Source organism: Leptodactylus fuscus, chromosome 4 (assembly GCF_031893055.1).
Source record: "Leptodactylus fuscus isolate aLepFus1 chromosome 4, aLepFus1.hap2, whole genome shotgun sequence".
In the NCBI taxonomy this organism is placed as follows: Eukaryota; Metazoa; Chordata; class Amphibia; order Anura; family Leptodactylidae; genus Leptodactylus; species Leptodactylus fuscus.
In genome coordinates, this window is record NC_134268.1 from 5,216,252 (window position 1) to 5,240,448 (window position 24,197).

General features: G+C 54.0%; 1 protein-coding gene across 1 annotated transcript; it reads left to right on the plus strand.

Moving 5' to 3' along the window:
- The first annotated feature begins 305 nt into the window (after positions 1-305).
- On the plus strand, positions 306-23,712 carry TONSL (tonsoku like, DNA repair protein). Its single transcript, XM_075270025.1, has 25 exons — positions 306-360; positions 3,093-3,188; positions 3,320-3,462; positions 7,624-7,804; positions 7,980-8,109; positions 9,089-9,260; positions 9,337-9,451; positions 14,417-14,562; positions 14,814-14,966; positions 15,066-15,191; positions 17,592-17,769; positions 17,850-17,908; positions 18,001-18,090; positions 18,179-18,251; positions 18,364-18,527; positions 18,610-18,733; positions 20,307-21,127; positions 21,502-21,753; positions 21,826-21,904; positions 21,976-22,283; positions 22,357-22,528; positions 22,688-22,857; positions 22,929-23,002; positions 23,078-23,211; positions 23,425-23,712. The coding sequence occupies exons 1-25, from the start codon at positions 339-341 to the stop codon at positions 23,607-23,609; spliced, it is 4,167 nt and encodes a 1,388-aa protein (XP_075126126.1). The 5' UTR covers positions 306-338; the 3' UTR covers positions 23,610-23,712.
- The last annotated feature ends 485 nt before the right edge of the window (positions 23,713-24,197 follow it).

The following is a 24,197-nucleotide window of genomic DNA, read 5'->3' on the forward strand; positions in this document are numbered from 1 at the left end:
ATATCAATAAGGGGCGGGCCGTACGGGACACGTGATACTCGAATCGGCGTCCTAGTTACAGTTACTAGGGCTCGTCAAACGAATGTACCATATCACCAGGTGGGGGGGGAGTTCTCTCACTGGACGAATCAGAATTACGTTGGGACGCATGCGTTATTGTGCCCCATCTCAACCCTGATGACTATTGGACGGTAACGACATTCGTAGATAATTGTCGGCTGCAGAGGCCAATAGACGATCCTCAGTAACATCCAGTGTCCAATCACAGCGAGCGATCTGTGCAAGGGGCGGGGCTCTGTACAAGGCAGCGCGGGAGAAAACTGCCAGGACAGCGGAGGATGAGCGACCGGGAGATCAGGCGTGAGTATCCGGGGACAGGCGGCCTGAGCTCCGGGGAGAGCATCGGGGCTGTGATCATAAGAGACCCCCCCCCCAAAATGTATATAATAATGGAGGAGACCCCCCCCATCTATATAATAATAGAGGAGACCCCCCATGTATATAATAATAATAGAGGAGACCCCCCCCATCTATATAATAATAGAGGAGACCCCCCATGTATATAATAATAATAGAGGAGACCCCCCCCATCTATATAATAATAGAGGAGACCCCCCCATCTATATAATAATAGAGGAGACCCCCCCCCATCTATATAATAATAGAGGAGACCCCCCCCATCTATATAATAATAGAGGAGACCCCCCCATCTATATAATAATAGAGGAGACCCCCCCCCCATCTATATAATAATAGAGGAGACCCCCCCCATCTATATAATAATAGAGGAGACCCCCCCCATCTATATAATAATAGAGGAGACCCCCCCATCTATATAATAATAGAGGAGACCCCCCCCCCATCTATATAATAATAGAGGAGACCCCCCCCATCTATATAATAATAGAGGAGACCCCCCCCATCTATATAATAATAGAGGAGACCCCCCCCATCTATATAATAATAGAGGAGACCCCCCCCCCCATCTATATAATAATAGAGGAGACCCCCCCCATCTATATAATAATAGAGGAGACCCCCCCCCATCTGTATAATAATAGAGGAGACCCCCCCCCATCTGTATAATAATAGAGGAGACCCCCCCCCATCTGTATAATAATAGAGGAGACCCCCCCCATCTATATAATAATAGAGGAGACCCCCCCCATGTATATAATAATAATAGAGGAGACCCCCCCCATGTATATAATAATAATAATAGAGGAGACCCCCCCCATGTATATAATAATAATAGAGGAGATCCCCCCCCATGTATATAATAATAATAGAGACCCCCCATGTATATAATAATAATAATAGAGGAGACCCCCCCCCCATGTATATAATAATAATAGAGGAGACCCCCCCCATGTATATAATAATAATAGAGGAGACCCCCCCATGAATATAATAATAATAGAGGAGACCCCCCCATGTATATAATAATAATAATAGAGGAGACCCCCCCATGTATATAATAATAATAGAGGAGACCCCCCCCATGTATATAATAATAATAGAGGAGACCCCCCATGTATATAATAATAATAGAGGAGACCCCCCCATGTATATAATAATAATAGAGGAGACCCCCCCATGTATATAATAATAATAGAGACCCCCCCATGTATCTAATAATAATAATAGAGGAGACCCCCCCATGTATATAATAATAATAGAGGAGACCCCCCATGTATATAATAATAATAGAGGAGACCCCCCCATGTATATAATAATAATAGAGGAGACCCCCCCATGTATATAATAATAATAGAGGAGACCCCCCCATGTATCTAATAATAATAATAGAGGAGACCCCCCCATGTATATAATAATAATAGAGACCCCCCATGTATATAATAATAATAGAGACCCCCCCATGTATATAATAATAATAAAGACCCCCCATGTATATAATAATAATAAAGACCCCCCATGTATATAATAATAATAATAGAGGAGACCCCCCCCCATGTATATAATAATAATAGAGGAGACCCCCCCATGTATATAATAATAATAGAGGAGACCCCCCCCCATGTATATAATAATAATAGAGGAGACCCCCCCATGTATATAATAATAATAGAGGAGACCCCCCCATGTATATAATAATAATAGAGGAGACCCCCCCCATGTATATAATAATAATAATAGAGGAGACCCCCCCATGTATATAATAATAATAGAGACCCCCCATGTATATAATAATAATAGAGAAGACCCCCCATGTATATAATAATAATAGAGGAGACCCCCCCCATGTATATAATAATAATAGAGGAGACCCCCCCCATGTATATAATAATAATAGAGGAGACCCCCCGTGTATATAATAATAATAGAGGAGACCCCCCATGTATATAATAATAATAGAGGAGACCCCCCCATGTATATAATAATAATAGAGACCCCCCCCATGTATATAATAATAATAATAGAGGAGACCCCCCATGTATATAATAATAATAGAGGAGACCCCCCATGTATATAATAATAATAGAGGAGACCCCCCCATGTATATAATAATAATAGAGGAGACCCCCCATGTATATAATAATAATAGAGGAGACCCCCCCATGTATATAATAATAATAGAGGAGACCCCCCGTGTATATAATAATAATAGAGACCCCCCCCATGTATATAATAATAATAATAGAGGAGACCCCCCATGTATATAATAATAATAGAGGAGACCCCCCCCCATGTATATAATAATAATAGAGGAGACCCCCATGTATATAATAATAATAGAGGAGACCCCCCCATGTATATAATAATAGAGGAGATCCCCCCCATGTATATAATTATAATAGAGGAGACCCCCCCATGTATATAATAATAATAGAGGAGACCCCCCCCCCCATGTATATAATAATAATAGAGGAGACCCCCCCCATGTATATAATAATAATAGAGGAGACCCCCCCATGTATATAATAATAATAGAGGAGACCCCCCCCATGTATATAATAATAATAGAGAAGACCCCCCATGTATATAATAATAATAGAGGAGACCCCCCCCCCCGTTCTGTCGCTGGTACTTGTGGCTCTTCTTCTTTGTCTATTATCATTTTTACTTTGCAGAGTTGGAGAAAGCGAAATGCAAAGCTCAGCGATCCGGAAACCTAAAGGAGGAGGCGGCAGTGTGCAACCACCTGGGGGAGCTGCTGGCTCGGGGCGGTGAGTGGCCACTGAGGGGGTGTCCTATAGTGCGAGAGCCACTCAGGGGGCGGCCTGTATGAGGGGAGGCCACTGCAGGGGGTGTCCTGTAGTGCGGGGGCCACTTACGATCGCCTCTTCTACTTCTACAGGAAGATTTAAAGACGCCATTGAGGAGCATCGGCAGGAGTTGGTGCTCTGCGAGGGTCTGGGGGACGTCATTGGCTGTGCCGTCGCCAATCGTAAAATTGGAGAGTGCTATGCAGAATTGGGGAACTATGAGGCGGCTCTTAAGGTGAGTTATGACCCCCGACTCTATGACCTTCCATCAGGGGTGTGCCCTGTCTGTGACTAGGACTCTCCAGGGTTGATAAACCAAGCCTGGTCTAATACGTCACACAGCTGAGGCTTTGTTACAGAGTCTGGTGTCCACGGCTGGGGGTATCATAGTGTTACCATGAAGTCTGTACGAACAAAGACTGGATGCTATACTGCTCTGATCCTAAAGAATCCATAGTGTGACCGCTCTTATCCTAGGGAATCTATAGTGTGACCGCTCTTACCCTAGAGAATCCATAGTGTGACCGCTCTTACCCTAGAGAATCCATAGTGTGACTGCTCTTACCCTAGAGAATCCATAGTGTGACCGCTCTTACCCTAGAGAATCCATAGTGTGACCGCTCTTATCCTAGGGAATCTATAGTGTGACCGCTCTTACCCTAGAGAATCCATAGTGTGACCGCTCTTACCCTAGAGAATCCATAGTGTGACCGCTCTTACCCTAGAGAATCCATAGTGTGACCGCTCTTACCCTAGAGAATCCATAGTGTGACCGCTCTTACCCTAGAGAATCCGTAGTGTGACCGCTCTTACCCTAGAGAATCCGTAGTGTGACCGCTCTTACCCTAGAGAATCCGTAGTGTGACCGCTCTTACCCTAGAGAATCCGTAGTGTGACCGCTCTTACCCTAGAGAATCCATAGTGTGACCGCTCTTACCTAGAGAATCCATAGTGTGACCGCTCTTACCCTAGAGAATCCATAGTGTGACCGCTCTTACCCTAGGGAATCTATAGTGTGACTGCTCTTACCCTAGAGAATCCATAGTGTGACTGCTCTTACCCTAGAGAATCCATAGTGTGACCGCTCTTACCCTAGGGAATCTATAGTGTGACCGCTCTTACCCTAGGAATCTATAGTGTGACCGCTCTTACCCTAGAGAATCCATAGTGTGACCGCTCTTACCCTAGAGAATCCATAGTGTGACCGCTCTTACCCTAGAGAATCCATAGTGTGACCGCTCTTACCCTAGACAATCCATAGTGTGACCGCTCTTACCCTAGGGAATCTATAGTGTGACTGCTCTTACCCTAGAGAATCCATAGTGTGACCGCTCTTACCCTAGAGAATCCATAGTGTGACCGCTCTTACCCTAGAGAATCCATAGTGTGACCGCTCTTACCCTAGAGAATCCATAGTGTGACCGCTCTTACCCTAGAGAATCCATAGTGTGACCGCTCTTACCCTAGGGAATCTATAGTGTGACCGCTCTTACCCTAGGGAATCTATAGTGTGACCGCTCTTACCCTAGAGAATCCATAGTGTGACCGCTCTTACCCTAGAGAATCCATAGTGTGACCGCTCTTACCCTAGGGAATCTATAGTGTGACCGCTCTTACCCTAGTCAATCTATAGTGTGACCGCTCTTACCCTAGGGAATCTATAGTGTGACTGCTCTTACCCTAGAGAATCCATAGTGTGACCGCTCTTACCCTAGAGAATCCATAGTGTGACCGCTCTTACCCTAGGGAATCTATAGTGTGACCGCTCTTACCCTAGTCAATCTATAGTGTGACCGCTCTTACCCTAGAGAATCCATAGTGTGACCGCTCTTACCCTAGAGAATCCATAGTGTGACCGCTCTTACCCTAGGGAATCTATAGTGTGACCGCTCTTACCCTAGGGAATCTATAGTGTGACCGCTCTTACCCTAGTCAATCTATAGTGTGACCGCTCTTACCCTAGAGAATCCATAGTGTGACCGCTCTTACCCTAGGGAATCTATAGTGTGACCGCTCTTACCCTAGAGAATCCATAGTGTGACCGCTCTTACCCTAGGGAATCTATAGTGTGACCGCTCTTACCCTAGTCAATCTATAGTGTGACCGCTCTTACCCTAGAGAATCCATAGTGTGACCGCTCTTACCCTAGGAATCTATAGTGTGACCGCTCTTACCCTAGTCAATCTATAGTGTGACCGCTCTTACCCTAGAGAATCCATAGTGTGACCGCTCTTACCCTAGGGAATCTATAGTGTGACCGCTCTTACCCTAGGGAATCTATAGTGTGACTGCTCTTACCCTAGGGAATCTATAGTGTGACCGCTCTTACCCTAGAGAATCCATAGTGTGACCGCTCTTACCCTAGAGAATCCATAGTGTGACCGCTCTTACCCTAGGGAATCTATAGTGTGACCGCTCTTACCCTAGTCAATCTATAGTGTGACCGCTCTTACCCTAGAGAATCCATAGTGTGACCGCTCTTACCCTAGAGAATCCATAGTGTGACCGCTCTTACCCTAGGGAATCTATAGTGTGACCGCTCTTACCCTAGTCAATCTATAGTGTGACCGCTCTTACCCTAGAGAATCCATAGTGTGACCGCTCTTACCCTAGGGAATCTATAGTGTGACCGCTCTTACCCTAGTCAATCTATAGTGTGACCGCTCTTACCCTAGAGAATCCATAGTGTGACCGCTCTTACCCTAGAGAATCCATAGTGTGACCGCTCTTACCCTAGAGAATCCATAGTGTGACCGCTCTTACCCTAGAGAATCCATAGTGTGACCGCTCTTACCCTAGGGAATCTATAGTGTGACCGCTCTTACCCTAGGGAATCTATAGTGTGACCGCTCTTACCCTAGTCAATCTATAGTGTGACCGCTCTTACCCTAGAGAATCCATAGTGTGACCGCTCTTACCCTAGGGAATCTATAGTGTGACCGCTCTTACCCTAGAGAATCCATAGTGTGACCGCTCTTACCCTAGGGAATCTATAGTGTGACCGCTCTTACCCTAGTCAATCTATAGTGTGACCGCTCTTACCCTAGAGAATCCATAGTGTGACCGCTCTTACCCTAGGGAATCTATAGTGTGACCGCTCTTACCCTAGTCAATCTATAGTGTGACCGCTCTTACCCTAGAGAATCCATAGTGTGACCGCTCTTACCCTAGGGAATCTATAGTGTGACCGCTCTTACCCTAGGGAATCTATAGTGTGACTGCTCTTACCCTAGGGAATCTATAGTGTGACCGCTCTTACCCTAGAGAATCCATAGTGTGACCGCTCTTACCCTAGAGAATCCATAGTGTGACCGCTCTTACCCTAGGGAATCTATAGTGTGACCGCTCTTACCCTAGTCAATCTATAGTGTGACCGCTCTTACCCTAGAGAATCCATAGTGTGACCGCTCTTACCCTAGAGAATCCGTAGTGTGACCGCTCTTACCCTAGAGAATCCGTAGTGTGACCGCTCTTACCCTAGAGAATCCATAGTGTGACCGCTCTTACCCTAGAGAATCCATAGTGTGACCGCTCTTACCCTAGAGAATCTATAGTGTGACCGCTCTTACCCTAGAGAATCCATAGTGTGACCGCTCTTACCCTAGAGAATCCGTAGTGTGACCGCTCTTACCCTAGAGAATCCGTAGTGTGACCGCTCTTACCCTAGAGAATCCATAGTGTGACCGCTCTTACCCTAGAGAATCCATAGTGTGACCGCTCTTATCCTAGGGAATCTATAGTGTGACCGCTCTTACCCTAGGGAATCTATAGTGTGACCGCTCTTACCCTAGGGAATCTATAGTGTGACCGCTCTTACCCTAGAGAATCCATAGTGTGACCGCTCTTACCCTAGAGAATCCATAGTGTGACCGCTCTTACCCTAGAGAATCCATAGTGTGACCGCTCTTACCCTAGGGAATCTATAGTGTGACTGCTCTTACCCTAGAGAATCCATAGTGTGACCGCTCTTACCCTAGAGAATCCATAGTGTGACCGCTCTTACCCTAGAGAATCCATAGTGTGACCGCTCTTACCCTAGAGAATCCATAGTAGTGTGACCGCTCTTACCCTAGAGAATCCATAGTGTGACCGCTCTTACCCTAGAGAATCCATAGTGTGACCGCTCTTACCCTAGGGAATCTATAGTGTGACTGCTCTTACCCTAGAGAATCCATAGTGTGACCGCTCTTACCCTAGAGAATCCATAGTGTGACCGCTCTTACCCTAGAGAATCCATAGTGTGACCGCTCTTACCCTAGGGAATCTATAGTGTGACCGCTCTTACCCTAGAGAATCCATAGTGTGACCGCTCTTACCCTAGGGAATCTATAGTGTGACCGCTCTTACAGTAGTTTTGGCTCCTCCCCTGTGACACTGGTGTTTGTCTCTCCTCTAGCACCAGCACATTCACCTGGACTTGGCACGTTCGGTCTCTTCTGCCATTGAGGAGCAGCGGGCTCTGGCCACCATTGGCCGCACCCACTTGTACATGTGTGAAGTGGGGAACTTGGGGGCCCGGCGGCCAGCGGAGGAGTCCTTCCTGCAGAGCCTGGAGATTGTGGACGAGAAGCTGGAGGGTGAGGATTGTGTCCTAGTGCCAGGGGCTGGAGTGTAGACATCTCTCTTGTCTCTTTTGTTGTCACACCAATTCCAGTGTTTGCCCTGCTGGTTGCCGGCTCCTGTTTTTGCCCCGCTGGTTGCCGGCTCCTGTTGGTTGCCGGTTGTCAGTCTCTTATTCTCTTTGTCTTCTAGGTACGGTCTCTTCGCGGGAGCTGAGCGAGATGCGGGCCCGCCTCTTCCTGAACCTCGGCTTCCTGTACGACATCATGGGCCAGGAGGACAAGTGCAGCTTCTACATCAGGAAGAGCATCTTCATTGCAGAGTAATGGCCGCCGACCTGTTCGCGCACTCTCTCCAGCCCCGCCTCCTCTCTCCTGCCCACCCATTTATCTGTAACTCAGCCCCACCTCCTCTATCATGCTCCGCCCATTTACCTGTAACTCAGCCCCGCCTCCTCTCTCCAGCCCCACCCCCTTACTGTAACTCAGCCCCGCCTCCTCTCTCCTGCCCACCCATTTATCTGTAACTCAGCCCCGCCTCCTCTATCATGCTCCGCCCATTTACCTGTAACTCAGCCCCGCCTCCTCTCTCCAGCCCCACCGCCTTACCTGTAACTCAGTCCCGCCTCCTCTCTCCTGCCCCACCCATTTACCTGTAACTCAGCCCCGCCTCCTCTCTCCAGCCCCACCACCTTACCTGTAACTCAGCCCCGCCTCCTCTCTCCAGCCCCACCGCCTTACCTGTAACTCAGCCCCGCCTCCTCTCTCCAGCCCCACCGCCTTACCTGTAACTCAGCCCCGACTCCTCTCTCCAGCCCCACCGCCTTACCTGTAACTCAGCCCCGACTCCTCTCTCCAGCCCCACCGCCTTACCTGTAACTCAGCCCCGCCTCCTCTCTCCAGCCCCACCGCCTTACCTGTAACTCAGCCCCGCCTCCTCTCTCCAGCTCCACCACCTTACCTGTAACTCAGCCCCGCCTCCTCTCCTGCCCCACCCATTTACCTGTAAAAGCAGCCCGCCCATATACCTGTAACAGCCCCGCCTACTCTCTCCTGCCCACCCATTTACCTGTAACTCAGCCCCGCCTCCTCTATCATACCCAGCCCATTTACCTGTAACTCAGCCCCGCCTCCTCTATCATACCCAGCCCATTTACCTGTAACTCAGCCCCGCCTTCTCTCTCCTGCCCACCCATTTACCTGTAACTCAGCACCACCTCCTCTCTCATGCCCCGCCCATTTACCTGTAACTCAGCCCCACCCAATTACCTGTAACTCAGCCCCGCCTCCTCTCTCCCGCAGACAGACCCAACTCCATGAAGATCTGTACAGAGCCAACTCCAACCTGGCCAGTATCCACCTCCGCAACGGCGCGCACTCCAAAGCCATCCGCTGCTGGGAGGCGGCCCGCGAGTGCGCCCGGCGTATGCGTGACAAGTACATGGAGAGCGAATGTTACTGCAGCATTGGGCAGGTGAGGGCGCTACAGAGCTGAGGTCACGCCCACAGTATGGCCGCTTTCGCTCTTACAGCTGTCTCTTTTCTTCCAGACTCTGCTGTCTCTCGGAGACTTCACCGCCGGAAAGCGCTCACTCAAGAAAGCATTCGCCATGGGCAGCCTGCAGGAGTCCGACCGCGAGACCGTGCGGCGCAGCCTGAAATATGGTGGGGCCCCTGACCTGACGCTACACCTCACTCTGCAGGGGCCCCTGACCTGATGCTACACCTCACTCTGCAGGGGCCCCTGACCTGACGTTACACCTCACTCTTCAGGGCCCCTGACCTGACGTTACACCTCACTGTGCAGGGGCCCCTGACACTACACCTCACTCTGCAGGGGCCCCTGACCTGACGCTACACCTCACTCTGCAGGGGCCCCTGACCTGACGTTACACCTCACTCTGCAGGGACCCCTGACCTGATGCTACACCTCACTCTGCAGGGGCCCCTGACCTGACGTTATACCTCACTCTGCAGGGCCCCCTGACCTGACGTTATACCTCACTCTGCAGGGCCCCCTGACCTGATGCTACACCTCACTCTGCAGGGCCCCCTGACCTGATGCTACACCTCACTCTGCAGGGCCCCCTGACCTGATGCTACACCTCACTCTGCAGGGGCCCCTGACCTTACGCTACACCTCACTCTGCAGGGGCCCCTGACCTGACGTTACACCTCACTCTGCAGGGGCCCCTGACCTGACGCTACACCTCACTCTGCAGGGCCCCCTGACCTGACGTTATACCTCACTCTGCAGGGCCCCCTGACCTGATGGTACACCTCACTCTGCAGGGCCCCCTGACCTGATGCTACACCTCACTCTGCAGGGCCCCCTGACCTGATGCTACACCTCACTCTGCAGGGGCCCCTGACCTTACGCTACACCTCACTCTGCAGGGGCCCCTGACCTGACGTTACACCTCACTCTGCAGGGGCCCCTGACCTGACGCTACACCTCACTCTGCAGGGCCCCCTGACCTGATGCTACACCTCACTCTGCAGGGGCCCCTGACCTGACGCTACACCTCACTCTGCAGGGGCCCCTGACCTTACGCTACACCTCACTCTGCAGGGCCCCCTGACCTGACGTTACACCTCACTCTGCAGGGGCCCCTGACCTGACGCTACACCTCACTCTGCAGGGGCCCCTGACTTGAAGCTACACCTCACTCTGCAGGGGCGACTGACCTGACGTTACACCTCACTCTGCAGGGGCGACTGACCTGACGTTACACCTCACTCTGCAGGGGCCCCTGACCTGACGCTACACCTCACTCTGCAGGGGCCCCTGACCTGATGCTACACCTCACTCTGCAGGGGCCCCTGACACTACACCTCACTCTGCAGGGGCCCCTGACCTGACGCTACACCTCACTCTGCAGGGCCCCCTGACCTGACGTTACACCTCACTGTGCAGGGGCCCCTGACCTGACACTACACCTCACTCTGCAGGGCCCCTGACCTGATGCTACACCTCACTCTGCAGGGCCCCTGACCTGATGCTACACCTCACTCTGCAGGGGCCCCTGACCTGATGTTACACCTCACTCTGCAGGGGCGACTGACCTGACGTTACACCTCACTCTGCAGGGCCCCCTGACCTGACGTTACACCTCACTCTGCAGGGCCCCCTGACCTGATGCTACACCTCACTCTGCAGGGCCCCTGACCTGACGTTACACCTCACTCTGCAGGGCCCCCTGACCTGACGTTACACCTCACTCTGCAGGGCCCCCTGACCTGACGTTACACCTCACTCTGCAGGGCCCCCTGACCTGACGTTACACCTCACTCTGCAGGGCCCCCTGACCTGACGCTACACCTCACTCTGCAGGGACCCCTGACCTGATGTTACACCTCACTCTGCAGGGGCGACTGACCTGACGTTACACCTCACTCTGCAGGGCCCCCTGACCTGACGTTACACCTCACTCTGCAGGGCCCCCTGACCTGACGCTACACCTCACTCTGCAGGGCCCCCTGACCTGACGCTACACCTCACTCTGCAGGGCCCCCTGACCTGACGCTACACCTCACTCTGCAGGGCCCCCTGACCTGACGCTACACCTCACTCTGCAGGGCCCCCTGACCTGACGCTACACCTCACTCTGCAGGGCCCCCTGATGCTACACCTCACTCTGCAGGGCCCCTGACCTGAAGCTACACTTCACTCTGCAGGGGCCCCTGACCTGACGTTACACCTCACTCTGCAGGGCCCCCTGACCTGACGCTACACCTCACTCTGCAGGGCCCCCTGACCTGACGCTACACCTCACTCTGCAGGGCCCCCTGACCTGAAGCTACACCTCACTCTGCAGGGTCCCTGACCTGATGCTACACCTCACTCTGCAGGGGCCCCTGACCTCATGCTACACCTCACTCTGCAGGGGCCCCTGACCTGACGCTACACCTCACTCTGCAGGGGCCCCTGACCTTACGCTACACCTCACTCTGCAGGGGCCCCTGACCTGACGTTACACCTCACTCTGCAGGGGCCCCTGACCTGATGCTACACCTCACTCTGCAGGGCCCCCTGACCTGACGTTACACCTCACTGTGCAGGGGCCCCTGACACTACACCTCACTCTGCAGGGGCCCCTGACCTGACGCTACACCTCACTCTGCAGGGGCCCCTGACCTGATGCTACACCTCACTCTGCAGGGGCCCCTGACACTACACCTCACTCTGCAGGGGCCCCTGACCTGACGCTACACCTCACTCTGCAGGGCCCCCTGACCTGACGTTACACCTCACTCTGCAGGGCCCCCTGACCTGACGTTACACCTCACTGTGCAGGGGCCCCTGACCTGACACTACACCTCACTCTGCAGGGCCCCTGACCTGATGCTACACCTCACTCTGCAGGGGCGACTGACCTGACGTTACACCTCACTGTGCAGGGGCCCCTGACCTGACACTACACCTCACTCTGCAGGGCCCCTGACCTGATGCTACACCTCACTCTGCAGGGGCGACTGACCTGACGTTACACCTCACTTTGCAGGGCCCCCTGACCTGATGCTACACCTCACTCTGCAGGGGCCCCTGACCTGACGCTACACCTCACTCTGCAGGGGCCCCTGACCTGACGTTACACCTCACTCTGCAGGGCCCCCTGACCTGACGCTACACCTCACTCTGCAGGGCCCCCTGATGCTACACCTCACTCTGCAGGGCCCCTGACCTGAAGCTACACTTCACTCTGCAGGGGCCCCTGACCTGATGCTACACCTCACTCTGCAGGGCCCCCTGATGCTACACCTCACTCTGCAGGGCCCCTGACCTGAAGCTACACTTCACTCTGCAGGGGCCCCTGACCTGATGTTACACCTCACTCTGCAGGGCCCCCTGACCTGACGTTACACCTCACTTTGCAGGGCCCCCTGACCTGATGCTACACCTCACTCTGCAGGGGCCCCTGACCTGACTCTACACCTCACTCTGCAGGGGCCCCTGACCTGACACTACACCTCACTCTGCAGGGCCCCTGACCTGATGCTACACCTCACTCTGCAGGGCCCCCTGACCTGACGTTACACCTCACTCTGCAGGGGCGACTGACCTGATGTTACACCTCACTCTGCAGGGCCCCCTGACCTGACGTTACACCTCACTTTGCAGGGCCCCCTGACCTGACGCTACACCTCACTCTGCAGGGGCCCCTGACCTGAAGCTACACCTCACTCTGCAGGGGCCCCTGACCTGACGTTACACCTCACTCTGCAGGGCCCCCTGACCTGACGCTACACCTCACTCTGCAGGGCCCCCTGATGCTACACCTCACTCTGCAGGGCCCCTGACCTGAAGCTACACTTCACTCTGCAGGGGCCCCTGACCTGACGTTACACCTCACTTTGCAGGGCCCCCTGACCTGACGCTACACCTCACTCTGCAGGGCCCCCTGACCTGACGCTACACCTCACTCTGCAGGGCCCCCTGATGCTACACCTCACTCTGCAGGGCCCCTGACCTGAAGCTACACCTCACTCTGCAGGGTCCCTGACCTGACGTTACACCTCACTGTGCAGGGGCCCCTGACCTGATGCTACACCTCACTCTGCAGGGGCCCCTGACCTGATGCTACACCTCACTCTGCAGGGGCCCCTGACCTGATGCTACACCTCACTCTGCAGGGGCCCCTGACCTGATGCTACACCTCACTCTGCAGGGGCCCCTGACCTCATGCTACACCTCACTCTGCAGGGGCCCCTGACCTGACGCTACACCTCACTCTGCAGGGGCCCGTGACCTTACACTACACCTCACTCTGCAGGGGCCCCTGACCTGACGTTACACCTCACTCTGCAGGGGCCCCTGACCTGATGCTACACCTCACTCTGCAGGGCCCCCTGACCTGACGTTACACCTCACTGTGCAGGGGCCCCTGACACTACACCTCACTCTGCAGGGGCCCCTGACCTGACGCTACACCTCACTCTGCAGGGGCCCCTGACCTGATGCTACACCTCACTCTGCAGGGGCCCCTGACACTACACCTCACTCTGCAGGGGCCCCTGACACTACACCTCACTCTGCAGGGCCCCTGACCTGATGCTACACCTCACTCTGCAGGGCCCCTGACCTGATGCTACACCTCACTCTGCAGGGGCCCCTGACCTTACACTACACCTCACTCTGCAGGGGCCCCTGACCTTACACTACACCTCACTCTGCAGGGGCCCCTGACCTGACGTTACACCTCACTCTGCAGGGGCCCCTGACCTGATGTTACACCTCACTCTGCAGGGGCCCCTGACCTGACGTTACACCTCACTGTTCAGGGGCCCCTGACCTGACACTACACCTCACTCTGCAGGGCCCCTGACCTGATGCTACACCTCACTCTGCAGGGGCCCCTGACCTTACACTACACCTCACTCTGCAGGGGCCCCTGACCTGACGTTACACCTCACTCTGCAGGGGCCCCTGACCTGACGTTACACCTCACTCTGCAGGGGCCCCTGACCTGACATTACACCTCACTCTGCAGGGGCGACTGACCTGACGTTACACCTCACTCTGCAGGGGCGACTGACCTGACGTTACACCTCACTCTGCAGGGGCCCCTGACGTTACACCTCACTCTGCAGGGGCCCCTGACCTGATACCACCACTCTCATGTCTTTCAGCCATTAAAGGTTGTCAGCTGGAGGAAATGTTATCGGAGCTGACAGAAGGCGACCAGCAGGGGGCCCTGTGTGTGTACGAGCAGCTGGGTGACCTCTACTGCAAGGTTGGCTGTTACCGTAAAGCCGTGGAGTCTTATAGGATGCAGGTGAGGTGTGGGCGGGGCTATGCTGGATATCAGTGACCCTGGTCCTCACACAGTACCTCCCCCTTACCCCTATGCAGGGGAGGAGCATGAGTGTGTGCCCCCATATGGGGGAGTGGCTTGTGTACGTCCTCCGTGTAGGGGAGGAGCTAGTGTGAACCCCCTTTTGGGGTCTTTTGAGCAGTCCGCAGGCTCCAGTGCCCTGAAGTTCAGACTTTTACCTTCCTGCTGATGGTTTCCACTCTTCTTTCTAGCTCTGCTGCGCGGAGTCCTTGAGCCGTCCGGAACGCGAGCTGGCTGTCATCCACGTCTCACTGGCTGCCACCTATAGCGACCTGAAGGACTATCGGCAGGCGCTGGAGCACTACAAGGCCGAGCTGAGCCTGAGAAGAGGGAACCCTCGCGAGGTGAGGGTGATGTATGCTGGTACAGCGGGGGCGTGTCTGTCCATCAGTGGGCGGGGTCCGTGTGCCGCCCATGCTTAGACGGATTTTCCTGCCTTCCAGGAGTGTCAAACGTGGCTGAACATGGCGGTGGCAGTGGAGGAGGAGGGGCAGGGGCCGGCGGAGGTGGAGCGCTGCCTGTCAAGTGCCATCAGGTGCGCGCGGGAGGCCGGAGACGCCCCACTACAGGTGAGATCACGTGCACCCCTGGCCTGAGGTTACCCTGCACCTACTATATAACCCCCAGTGCACAGTACTACTCCCTGTCTATACATGACCTCACACACCAGTGCACAGTACTACTCCCCGTCTATACATGACCTCACACACCAGTGCACAGTACTACTCCCTGTCTATACATGACCTCACACCAGTGCACAGTACTACTCCCTGTCTATACATGACCTCACACACCAGTGCACAGTACTACTCCCCGTCTATACATGACCTCACACACCAGTGCACAGTACTACTCCCTGTCTATACATGACCTCACACACCAGTGCACAGTACTACTCCCTGTCTATACATGACCTCACACACCAGTGCACAGTACTACTCCCCGTCTATACATGACCTCACACACCAGTGCACAGTACTACTCCCCGTCTATACATGACCTCACACACCAGTGCACAGTACTACTCCCCGTCTATACATGACCTCACACACCAGTGCACAGTACTACTCCCCGTCTATACATGACCTCACACACCAGTGCACAGTACTACTCCCCGTCTATACATGACCTCACACACCAGTGCACAGTACTACTCCCCGTCTATACATGACCTCACACACCAGTGCACAGTACTACTCCCTGTCTATACATGACCTCACACATCAGTGCACAGTACTACTCCCTGTCTATACATGACCTCACACACCAGTGCACAGTACTACTCCCCGTCTATACATGACCTCACACACCAGTGCACAGTACTACTCCCCGTCTATACATGACCTCACACACCAGTGCACAGTACTACTCCCTGTCTATACATGACCTCACACACCAGTGCACAGTACTACTCCCCGTCTATACATGACCTCACACACCAGTGCACAGTACTACTCCCCGTCTATACATGACCTCACACACCAGTGCACAGTACTACTCCCTGTCTATACATGACCTCACACATCAGTGCACAGTACTACTCCCTGTCTATACATGACCTCACACACCAGTGCACAGTACTACTCCCTGTCTATACATGACCTCACACATCAGTGCACAGTACTACTCCCTGTCTATACATGACCTCACACACCAGTGCACAGTACTACTCCCCGTCTATACATGACCTCACACACCAGTGCACAGTACTACTCCCCGTCTATACATGACCTCACACACCAGTGCACAGTACTACTCCCCGTCTATACATGACCTCACACACCAGTGCACAGTACTACTCCCCGTCTATACATGACCTCACACACCAGTGCACAGTACTACTCCCTGTCTATACATGACCTCACACACCAGTGCACAGTACTACTCCCCGTCTATACATGACCTCACACACCAGTGCACAGTACTACTCCCTGTCTATACATGACCTCACACCAGTGCACAGTACTACTCCCTGTCTATACATGACCTCACACACCAGTGCACAGTACTACTCCCTGTGTATACATGACCTCACACCAGTGCACAGTACTACTCCCTGTCTATACATGACCTCACACACCAGTGCACAGTACTACTCCCTGTCTATACATGACCTCACACACCAGTGCACAGTACTACTCCCTGTCTATACATGACCTCACACACCAGTGCACAGTACTACTCCCCGTCTATACATGACCTCACACACCAGTGCACAGTACTACTCCCCGTCTATACATGACCTCACACACCAGTGCACAGTACTACTCCCCGTCTATACATGACCTCACACACCAGTGCACAGTACTACTCCCCGTCTATACATGACCTCACACACCAGTGCACAGTACTACTCCCTGTCTATACATGACCTCACACATCAGTGCACAGTACTACTCCCTGTCTATACATGACCTCACACCAGTGCACAGTACTACTCCCTGTCTATACATGACCTCACACACCAGTGCACAGTACTACTCCCTGTCTATACATGACCTCACACACCAGTGCACAGTACTACTCCCCGTCTATACATGACCTCACACACCAGTGCACAGTACTACTCCCCGTCTATACATGACCTCACACACCAGTGCACAGTACTACTCCCTGTCTATACATGACCTCACACACCAGTGCACAGTACTACTCCCCGTCTATACATGACCTCACACACCAGTGCACAGTACTACTCCCTGTCTATACATGACCTCACACACCAGTGCACAGTACTACTCCCCGTCTATACATGACCTCACACACCAGTGCACAGTACTACTCCCCGTCTATACATGACCTCACACACCAGTGCACAGTACTACTCCCCGTCTATACATGACCTCACACACCAGTGCACAGTACTACTCCCTGTCTATACATGACCTCACACATCAGTGCACAGTACTACTCCCCGTCTATACATGACCTCACACACCAGTGCACAGTACTACTCCCTGTCTTGGCAGAGGAAGGTCCTGCGACGGCTCCTCGCTGTGCGGCAGAAGTTTGGGGCCCCAGAAGCCGCGGACACGGAGGCGGAGCTCCAGGAGTTGTGCGGTGGAGACCCCGGTGAGAGCAGTGAGGAGGAGGAGACGGAGAGCAGCGAGCCCCTGCAGGAGAGTGACCTGGAGGTGTCCCCGAGCGGTAGGTACCTGAGCGCCCCCCCATCCCCCCTCCGGGCACACACGGGGTTAATCACACGCTATCTGTTTGGGTAATTACAGAAGACGAGGACCTGGAGGGATACGAGAAAACTCTGCCGGGGAAGAGGAGGGCGAACCAGGTGAGTGTCCGGGGGTGCACCCCCCCGCCCCCGCCCCCCCCCCCCCCCTCAGGTGGTCAGCCCCATCATTAACCCTCGCTGTTCTATACTAGTGGAATCGTCGTAATGAGAAGGGGGAGACGGTGCTGCACCGCGCCTGTATCGAGGGGAACAGCAAGATGGTGCGGAGCCTGCTGGAGAAGGTGAGTGCCCCCTGACCTGCACTCCCCCCCCCCCCCCCCCCCCAGGACTGGGGGCTCATGAGGTGACCCCATTATCTCTGTATTCCAGGGCCACCCACTGAACCCCCGAGATTACTGTGGCTGGACCCCCCTTCATGAAGCCTGTAACCATGGACACCTAGGTGAGACCACCTGATGGTAGATCTCCGTCTTGCTCCCCTTCCCCCCCAATTTGCAGTCCCTTTAACCACCCCCACCCCCCCCCCCTCACGGATCTGATTGTTTTGTCTCCAGATATTGTGCAGCTGCTGTTGGATCGGGGGGCGCACATCAATGATGCGGGGGGTCCGCTGTGTGAGGGGATCACCCCCCTCCATGACGCTCTGTCCAGTGGTAACTTTCATGTTGCCCAGCTGCTAATAAAGAGAGGAGCGTCAGTGACCCAGAAGACCACCAAGGTGGGTGTCCCTGAGCGGCGTCCATAGTGTCAGACCCCGCCCACCGCCAGACTGTGCACTGATCCTCATTGTGTACCTGCAGGGGGCGACACCGCTCAGCAGCTTCCAAGACTGGATTCACATGTACGGGAAACATCTGGACCAGGAGACGCGGCGAGACTGCAAGGAGACGGAGAGGATGCTGCACGACGCTCTGGAGGGGAGGGGTACGACACAAATCACCCGCACTGGAAGGATCAGTATGGGTGTTAGTGTACGGGAGGGCAGTGTATAAGTGTTAGTGCACGGGAGGGCGGTGCATAGGTGTTAGTGTACGGGAGGGCGGTGTATAAGTGTTAGTGTACGGGAGGGCGGTGTATAGGTGTTAGTGTACGGGAGGGCGGTGTATAAGTGTTAGTGTACGGGAGGGCGGTGTATAGGTGTTAGTGTACGGGGGGGCGGTGCTTAGCTGTTTGTTAGTGTACGGGAGGGCGGTGCTTAGCTGTTTGTTAGTGTACGGGAGGGCGGTGTATAGGTGTTAGTGTACGGGGGGGCGGTGCTTAGCTGTTAGTGCACGGGAGGGCGGTGCTTAGCTGTTAGTGTACAGGAGGGCGGTGTATAGGTGTTAGTGTGCTGGGGGGAGGTCCTTAGCTGTTTGTTAGTGCATGGAAGGGCGGTGTATAGGTGTTAGTGTACAGAAGGGCGGTGTATAGGTGTTAGTGTACAGGAGGGCGGTGTATAGGTGTTAGTGTACTGGAAGGATCAGTATGGGTGTTAGTGCACAGGAGGGCAGTGTATAGGTGTTAGTGTACGGGGGGGCGGTGCTTAGCTGTTAGTGCACGGGAGGGCGGTGCTTAGCTGTTTGTTAGTGTACGGGAGGGCGGTGCTTAGCTGTTAGTGTACGGGAGGGCGGTGCTTAGCTGTTAGTGTACAGGAGGGCGGTGTATAGGTGTTAGTGTACTGGGGGGGAGGTGCTTAGCTGTTTGTTAGTGCATGGAAGGGCGGTGTATAGGTGTTAGTGTACAGGAGGGCGGTGTATAGGTGTTAGTGTACAGAAGGGCGGTGTATAGGTGTTAGTGTACAGGAGGGCGGTGCTTAGCTGTTAGTGCACGGGAGGGCGGTGTATAGGTGTTAGTGTACGGGAGGGCGGTGTATAGGTGTTAGTGTACAGGAGGGCGGTGTATAGGTGTTAGTGTACAGGAGGAATGTGTATAGGTGTTAGTGTACAGGAGGGCGGTGCTTAGCTGTTAGTGTACGGGAGGGCGGTGTATAGGTGTTAGTGTACTGGGGGGGCGGTGCTTAGTTGTTAGTGTACAGGAGGGCGGTGCTTAGCTGTTAGTGCACGGGAGGGCGGTGTATAGGTGTTAGTGTACGGGAGGGCGGTGTATAGGTGTTAGTGTACAGGAGGGCGGTGTATAGGTGTTAGTGTACAGGAGGAATGTGTATAGGTGTTAGTGTACAGGAGGGCGGTGCTTAGCTGTTAGTGTACGGGAGGGCGGTGTATAGGTGTTAGTGTACTGGGGGGGCGGTGCTTAGTTGTTAGTGTACAGGAGGGCGGTGCTTAGCTGTTAGTGTACGGGAGGGCGGTGTATAGGTGTTAGTGTACGGGAGGGCGGTGCTTAGCTGTTAGTGTACGGGAGGGCGGTGCTTAGCTGTTAGTGTACGGGAGGGCGGTGCTTAGCTGTTTGTGCACATGACAACAGGCCAGTAATTCTCCACAATAGAGGTGAAAATAATGAATGCGGGGGAGGGGCAGCTATAGCTGGACATGACGTGACGTCTCTCTTGTGTTTCTTGCAGTGGTGTCCTCCACTCCTCGGCCGGCTCCGGAGCTCCAGGACAGTGAGCTCTTTGATGCGGAGGGCTCAGAGCCGCTCCTGATCAGCCCGTCCTACTCCTCTAGGAAACAACCAAAAAGTCAGACTGAGCATCGAGCCCCGAGGAACTGGCGGCTGCCAAGCCAGGAGGACGAGGACTTCTCATTACATGACTCCCCGCCACGCCGATCCAGCACCCAAACCAGTGAGGAGGAACTACCCTTAGAGGAGGATTCAGAGCAGCTGCTGACCCCTCTCAAACCAGTCAAAAAGAGGCCACGACTCGCAGCTCCGAGGTCGCCCTCAGATTCAGACGTCACCAGGGAGAGAATCGCAGGGTCTGAGCCTGCCAGGCTGTCCGAGGGTGGGATAGAGGCCTACCAGAAAGCCATGCAAGGACTGGGCAGTGCCAAGTCACGTCTATTGAGCCAGAACTTGACACAGCCTGAGCCCGCCCCCGAGGATCCAGAACACACGGGGGCGCTGGTGCCCTCAGACAGTTATCTGGGAGATGACTGGCTGGAGGACGATTTAATGGTGGACTCTCGCTCAAGGAAGAGAAGCCGCAGGTCTGTGGGCAGTCCGGAGGTGGAAGAAATGGAGGAGTATGGTGATGATGAGGAAGCCCCACCCCGGAGGGAGAAGCCCGCTCCTCGCACACTGTCCCGGAAACGCTGCCACCAGACTAAGCTGACACAGATTGTAGACAGGGCTGTGGTGGGCCGCACGAAGAGTAGCAGCCAGAATGACCTGTCCATCCCCCGTGTGGTGGACAGCAGGGGCGCCGCTCCTGCCGTGGCTCAGGTGGGTTTGTGTGGGGTGAGGGTTATACTCCTGGCAGGGCCACGCTTATGGGCTTCCTCATACCTATCAGGATGGGCACCCATCACCACAGCGGCACCGATAAGATCATCTACTTGACCCTTCACATCCCAGTGATTTCTAATGCCGGCCCGTTCACACATTCACTGCAGGGGCCAATCAATACAGGACGCCGCGGACAATCCTCCCCTTTAACCCCTGATGTTCCATAAACGCTGGTATACTGTATGTATGTACACGTGTAGCTCTGGCCAACATGTAGCTCTGTTGCATTATCAGGGCTTCTAGTTCATTGGGTTTTGTTGCTGGCCTCCTTCCCCCTTACTGTATGAGTATCACTCTCATTATCTCCACAGCCCCTGTCCGCGGCCATTATCCCGTCAGTGCCTCCACCAATCAGAGTGCGGGTCAGAGTTCAGGAGGACGTCTTCCTCATCCCGATCCCTCACAGTGATGGAGACTCGCGGGAGGTGTCCTGGCTGGCCGAGCAGGCCTCGCAGCGATACTACCAGAGCTGTGGATTGCTGCCTCGTCTCACTCTCAAGAAGGAAGGGGCCCTGCTGGCCCCCCAGGACCTCGTCCTCCATGTCCTGCAGAGCAATGAGGAGGTGAGTGGTGGCCTGAGGCTCTGTGTCCTCCAGAGGTGACCGTCCTTCTCATCCTGATCTTGTTCCCTGCAGGTTGTGGCTGAGGTTCAGTCCTGGGACTTGCCGCCCCTCATGGACCGCTACAAGAAGGCCTGTCAGAGCCTGGCTGTGGGTAAGACGGCGTCCAGGTGATGTCTGCCATGTGGGACGGCTCCCTCTAACCTGCCGCTCTTCTTCTTCTAGAGGAGAACCGTCTGGTGCGGAAGGCTCTGGAGCAGCAGGAGACGAGCTCATCCATGTCACTGTGTCGTCTGTCCATGAGAGGGCGCCACCTCTGCCCGCTAATTCGCGCCCTGAAGCTGCAAAATTCACTGCGCCAGCTACACCTCAGTGGAAACCTCCTGGGGGACGCTGAAGTGGAGGAGCTGCTGTCCATGCTGGGAACAATGCCCAACCTAACCCACCTCAACCTGTCATGTAACCGCCTGACACATGAGGGCATCAGGAAGCTGGTTCCGGCCCCGGGTACCCCGGACTACAAAGCCTTGGAGGTGAGGCTGTCACTGCAGAGGAGGAGGGGGTGGTAATGACTCTCCATTAATGGTGTTCCCTTGGCCCTTCTAGAACCTCGAGGAGCTGGACCTGAGCATGAACCCTCTGGGGGATGGGCTGTCACAGCCGCTGGCGTCTCTTCTGCTCCACTGCCCAGTTCTGACCACCCTGAACCTTCAGGCCTGCCAGCTGTCTGCCAAGTTCTTGCAGCAGTATCGCCTTCTACTGGCCAACGCCTTCAAAGGTTCGGTTGTGTCATAATAAGCCTGACCCCCACCCAGCTTTAGGCTGCCCCTCACTCCTCTCCCACTGCAATCATTGTGGTCCAGTGTCAGATGGAAGATGTGGGGGTTGGGGGAAGGTTTCTCTGGTGCCTTCTGAAGTTGTGTTTTCCTTCTGTCAGGTTCTCTTCACCTGAAGAATCTTTCCCTGTCCCATAATCCTTTGGGTTCGACAGGGGTAGAGCTTGTGCTGAAGACCCTTCCCCACGAGACCATTTCCCGGCTGGAGCTTGGAGCTGTGACCACGGGTGATGCGCTGATGATGGAGCCTCTAGTACGATACCTTAGTCAGGTGAGGACCATCCCTGGTGCTCCATCCCGTCTCCAGCGCTCTGCCCTCACTCCACTCTTCTGTATCTGCAGGACGGCTGTGTCTTATCTCACCTGATCTTATCCTCCAATCACCTGAGCGACGAGTCTGTGCGAGAACTGGCCAGGTAAGTCAGCTGTCCCTGATGTGTCCGGCGCTGCGAGGTGTGGACAGTGACAAAGGCTGCTCTCTTTCTCCTCAGATGTTTCCCCGTCTGCTCTTCTCTGACCTCGCTCGATCTGTCAGGAAATTCTAAAATTGGAGTAAATGGATTTCAGTCCCTGCTGAACGGGATTCAGGAGCGAAACGTTGAAATGCAAGAACTTAACCTCACAGGTGAGAGGTCTCTGGTCAAGGATGCATGCCCGCTGCAGGTCCAAAGGCATTGTCCGTACTGGTTGGATAGATTAGATACCTAATCCTGGGGCCTGTCAGGGGGAGGTGAGGAGGGTGCAGGGTCTCAGAAACATCTGCACATCACTCACTTGGGCTGTCCCTGCAGTTGGGGGGTTGTCGGTCACTGACTGCACCATTGCTTTTGTTTTGTAGGTTGTGGTATCCGGGGGCCCTTTAATGGCTGCTCCCTGGACACGTTGTCGTCCCACCTCCAGGAGCTCAGGCTTGGATCCTGCTGCCTCTCCAAAAAGGACAAAGAGACATTGTTGCAGGCCTGGTGTGGGGAATCGCTTGTTGTAAGTCAGCAGAGCAAACTCTTCATCAAGAGACTGGAGTGAAGGTTCAGGGATCCAACCAAGCGAGATACGAGGAGCGCTGGGAATGTCCTTGAGTGGGAGCATGTGCTGGAACCTTAATCCACCATGGTGCCATAGGAGATGGTAGCGGGCCCTCCATGTTACCTTCAGGATGTTGTGTCCTCCAGAAGAGGCTGAACGTTCCCTATCCTCTCCCTAATGTTTTTATGACTCTTGTTCCTTCCTGCAGTGTCCTGGACATATGGGCTCGGTTAATGGCCCATGAGTAAGTAGAAAAGTCTTGGGCACTTTAGGACTCAACCGCGGAGTTGTCGCTACGGACTCTGGGACTCTTCTTCATTCCCATCCCACTGATCCTGTGCTGCTATTCTTAGGGGGGTGTCAGGTGCAGGACTGAGGTGACCACATACTGACCCCCGGCCTTACAATGATGAACGTTCCATTGGGGACAATGCTTGGTCCCATCTGAGCATCTCCTGGACGGGGCCGCTCGTCATCTACGTGTACAGTTTTTTATCTGAGGTTTTTATGGTCATGATGGTCTCCTGTTGTAGCGGAGAAGAAAATTATTTATTTGTTGTATGTCTCTGTAAATAAACAGATATCGAC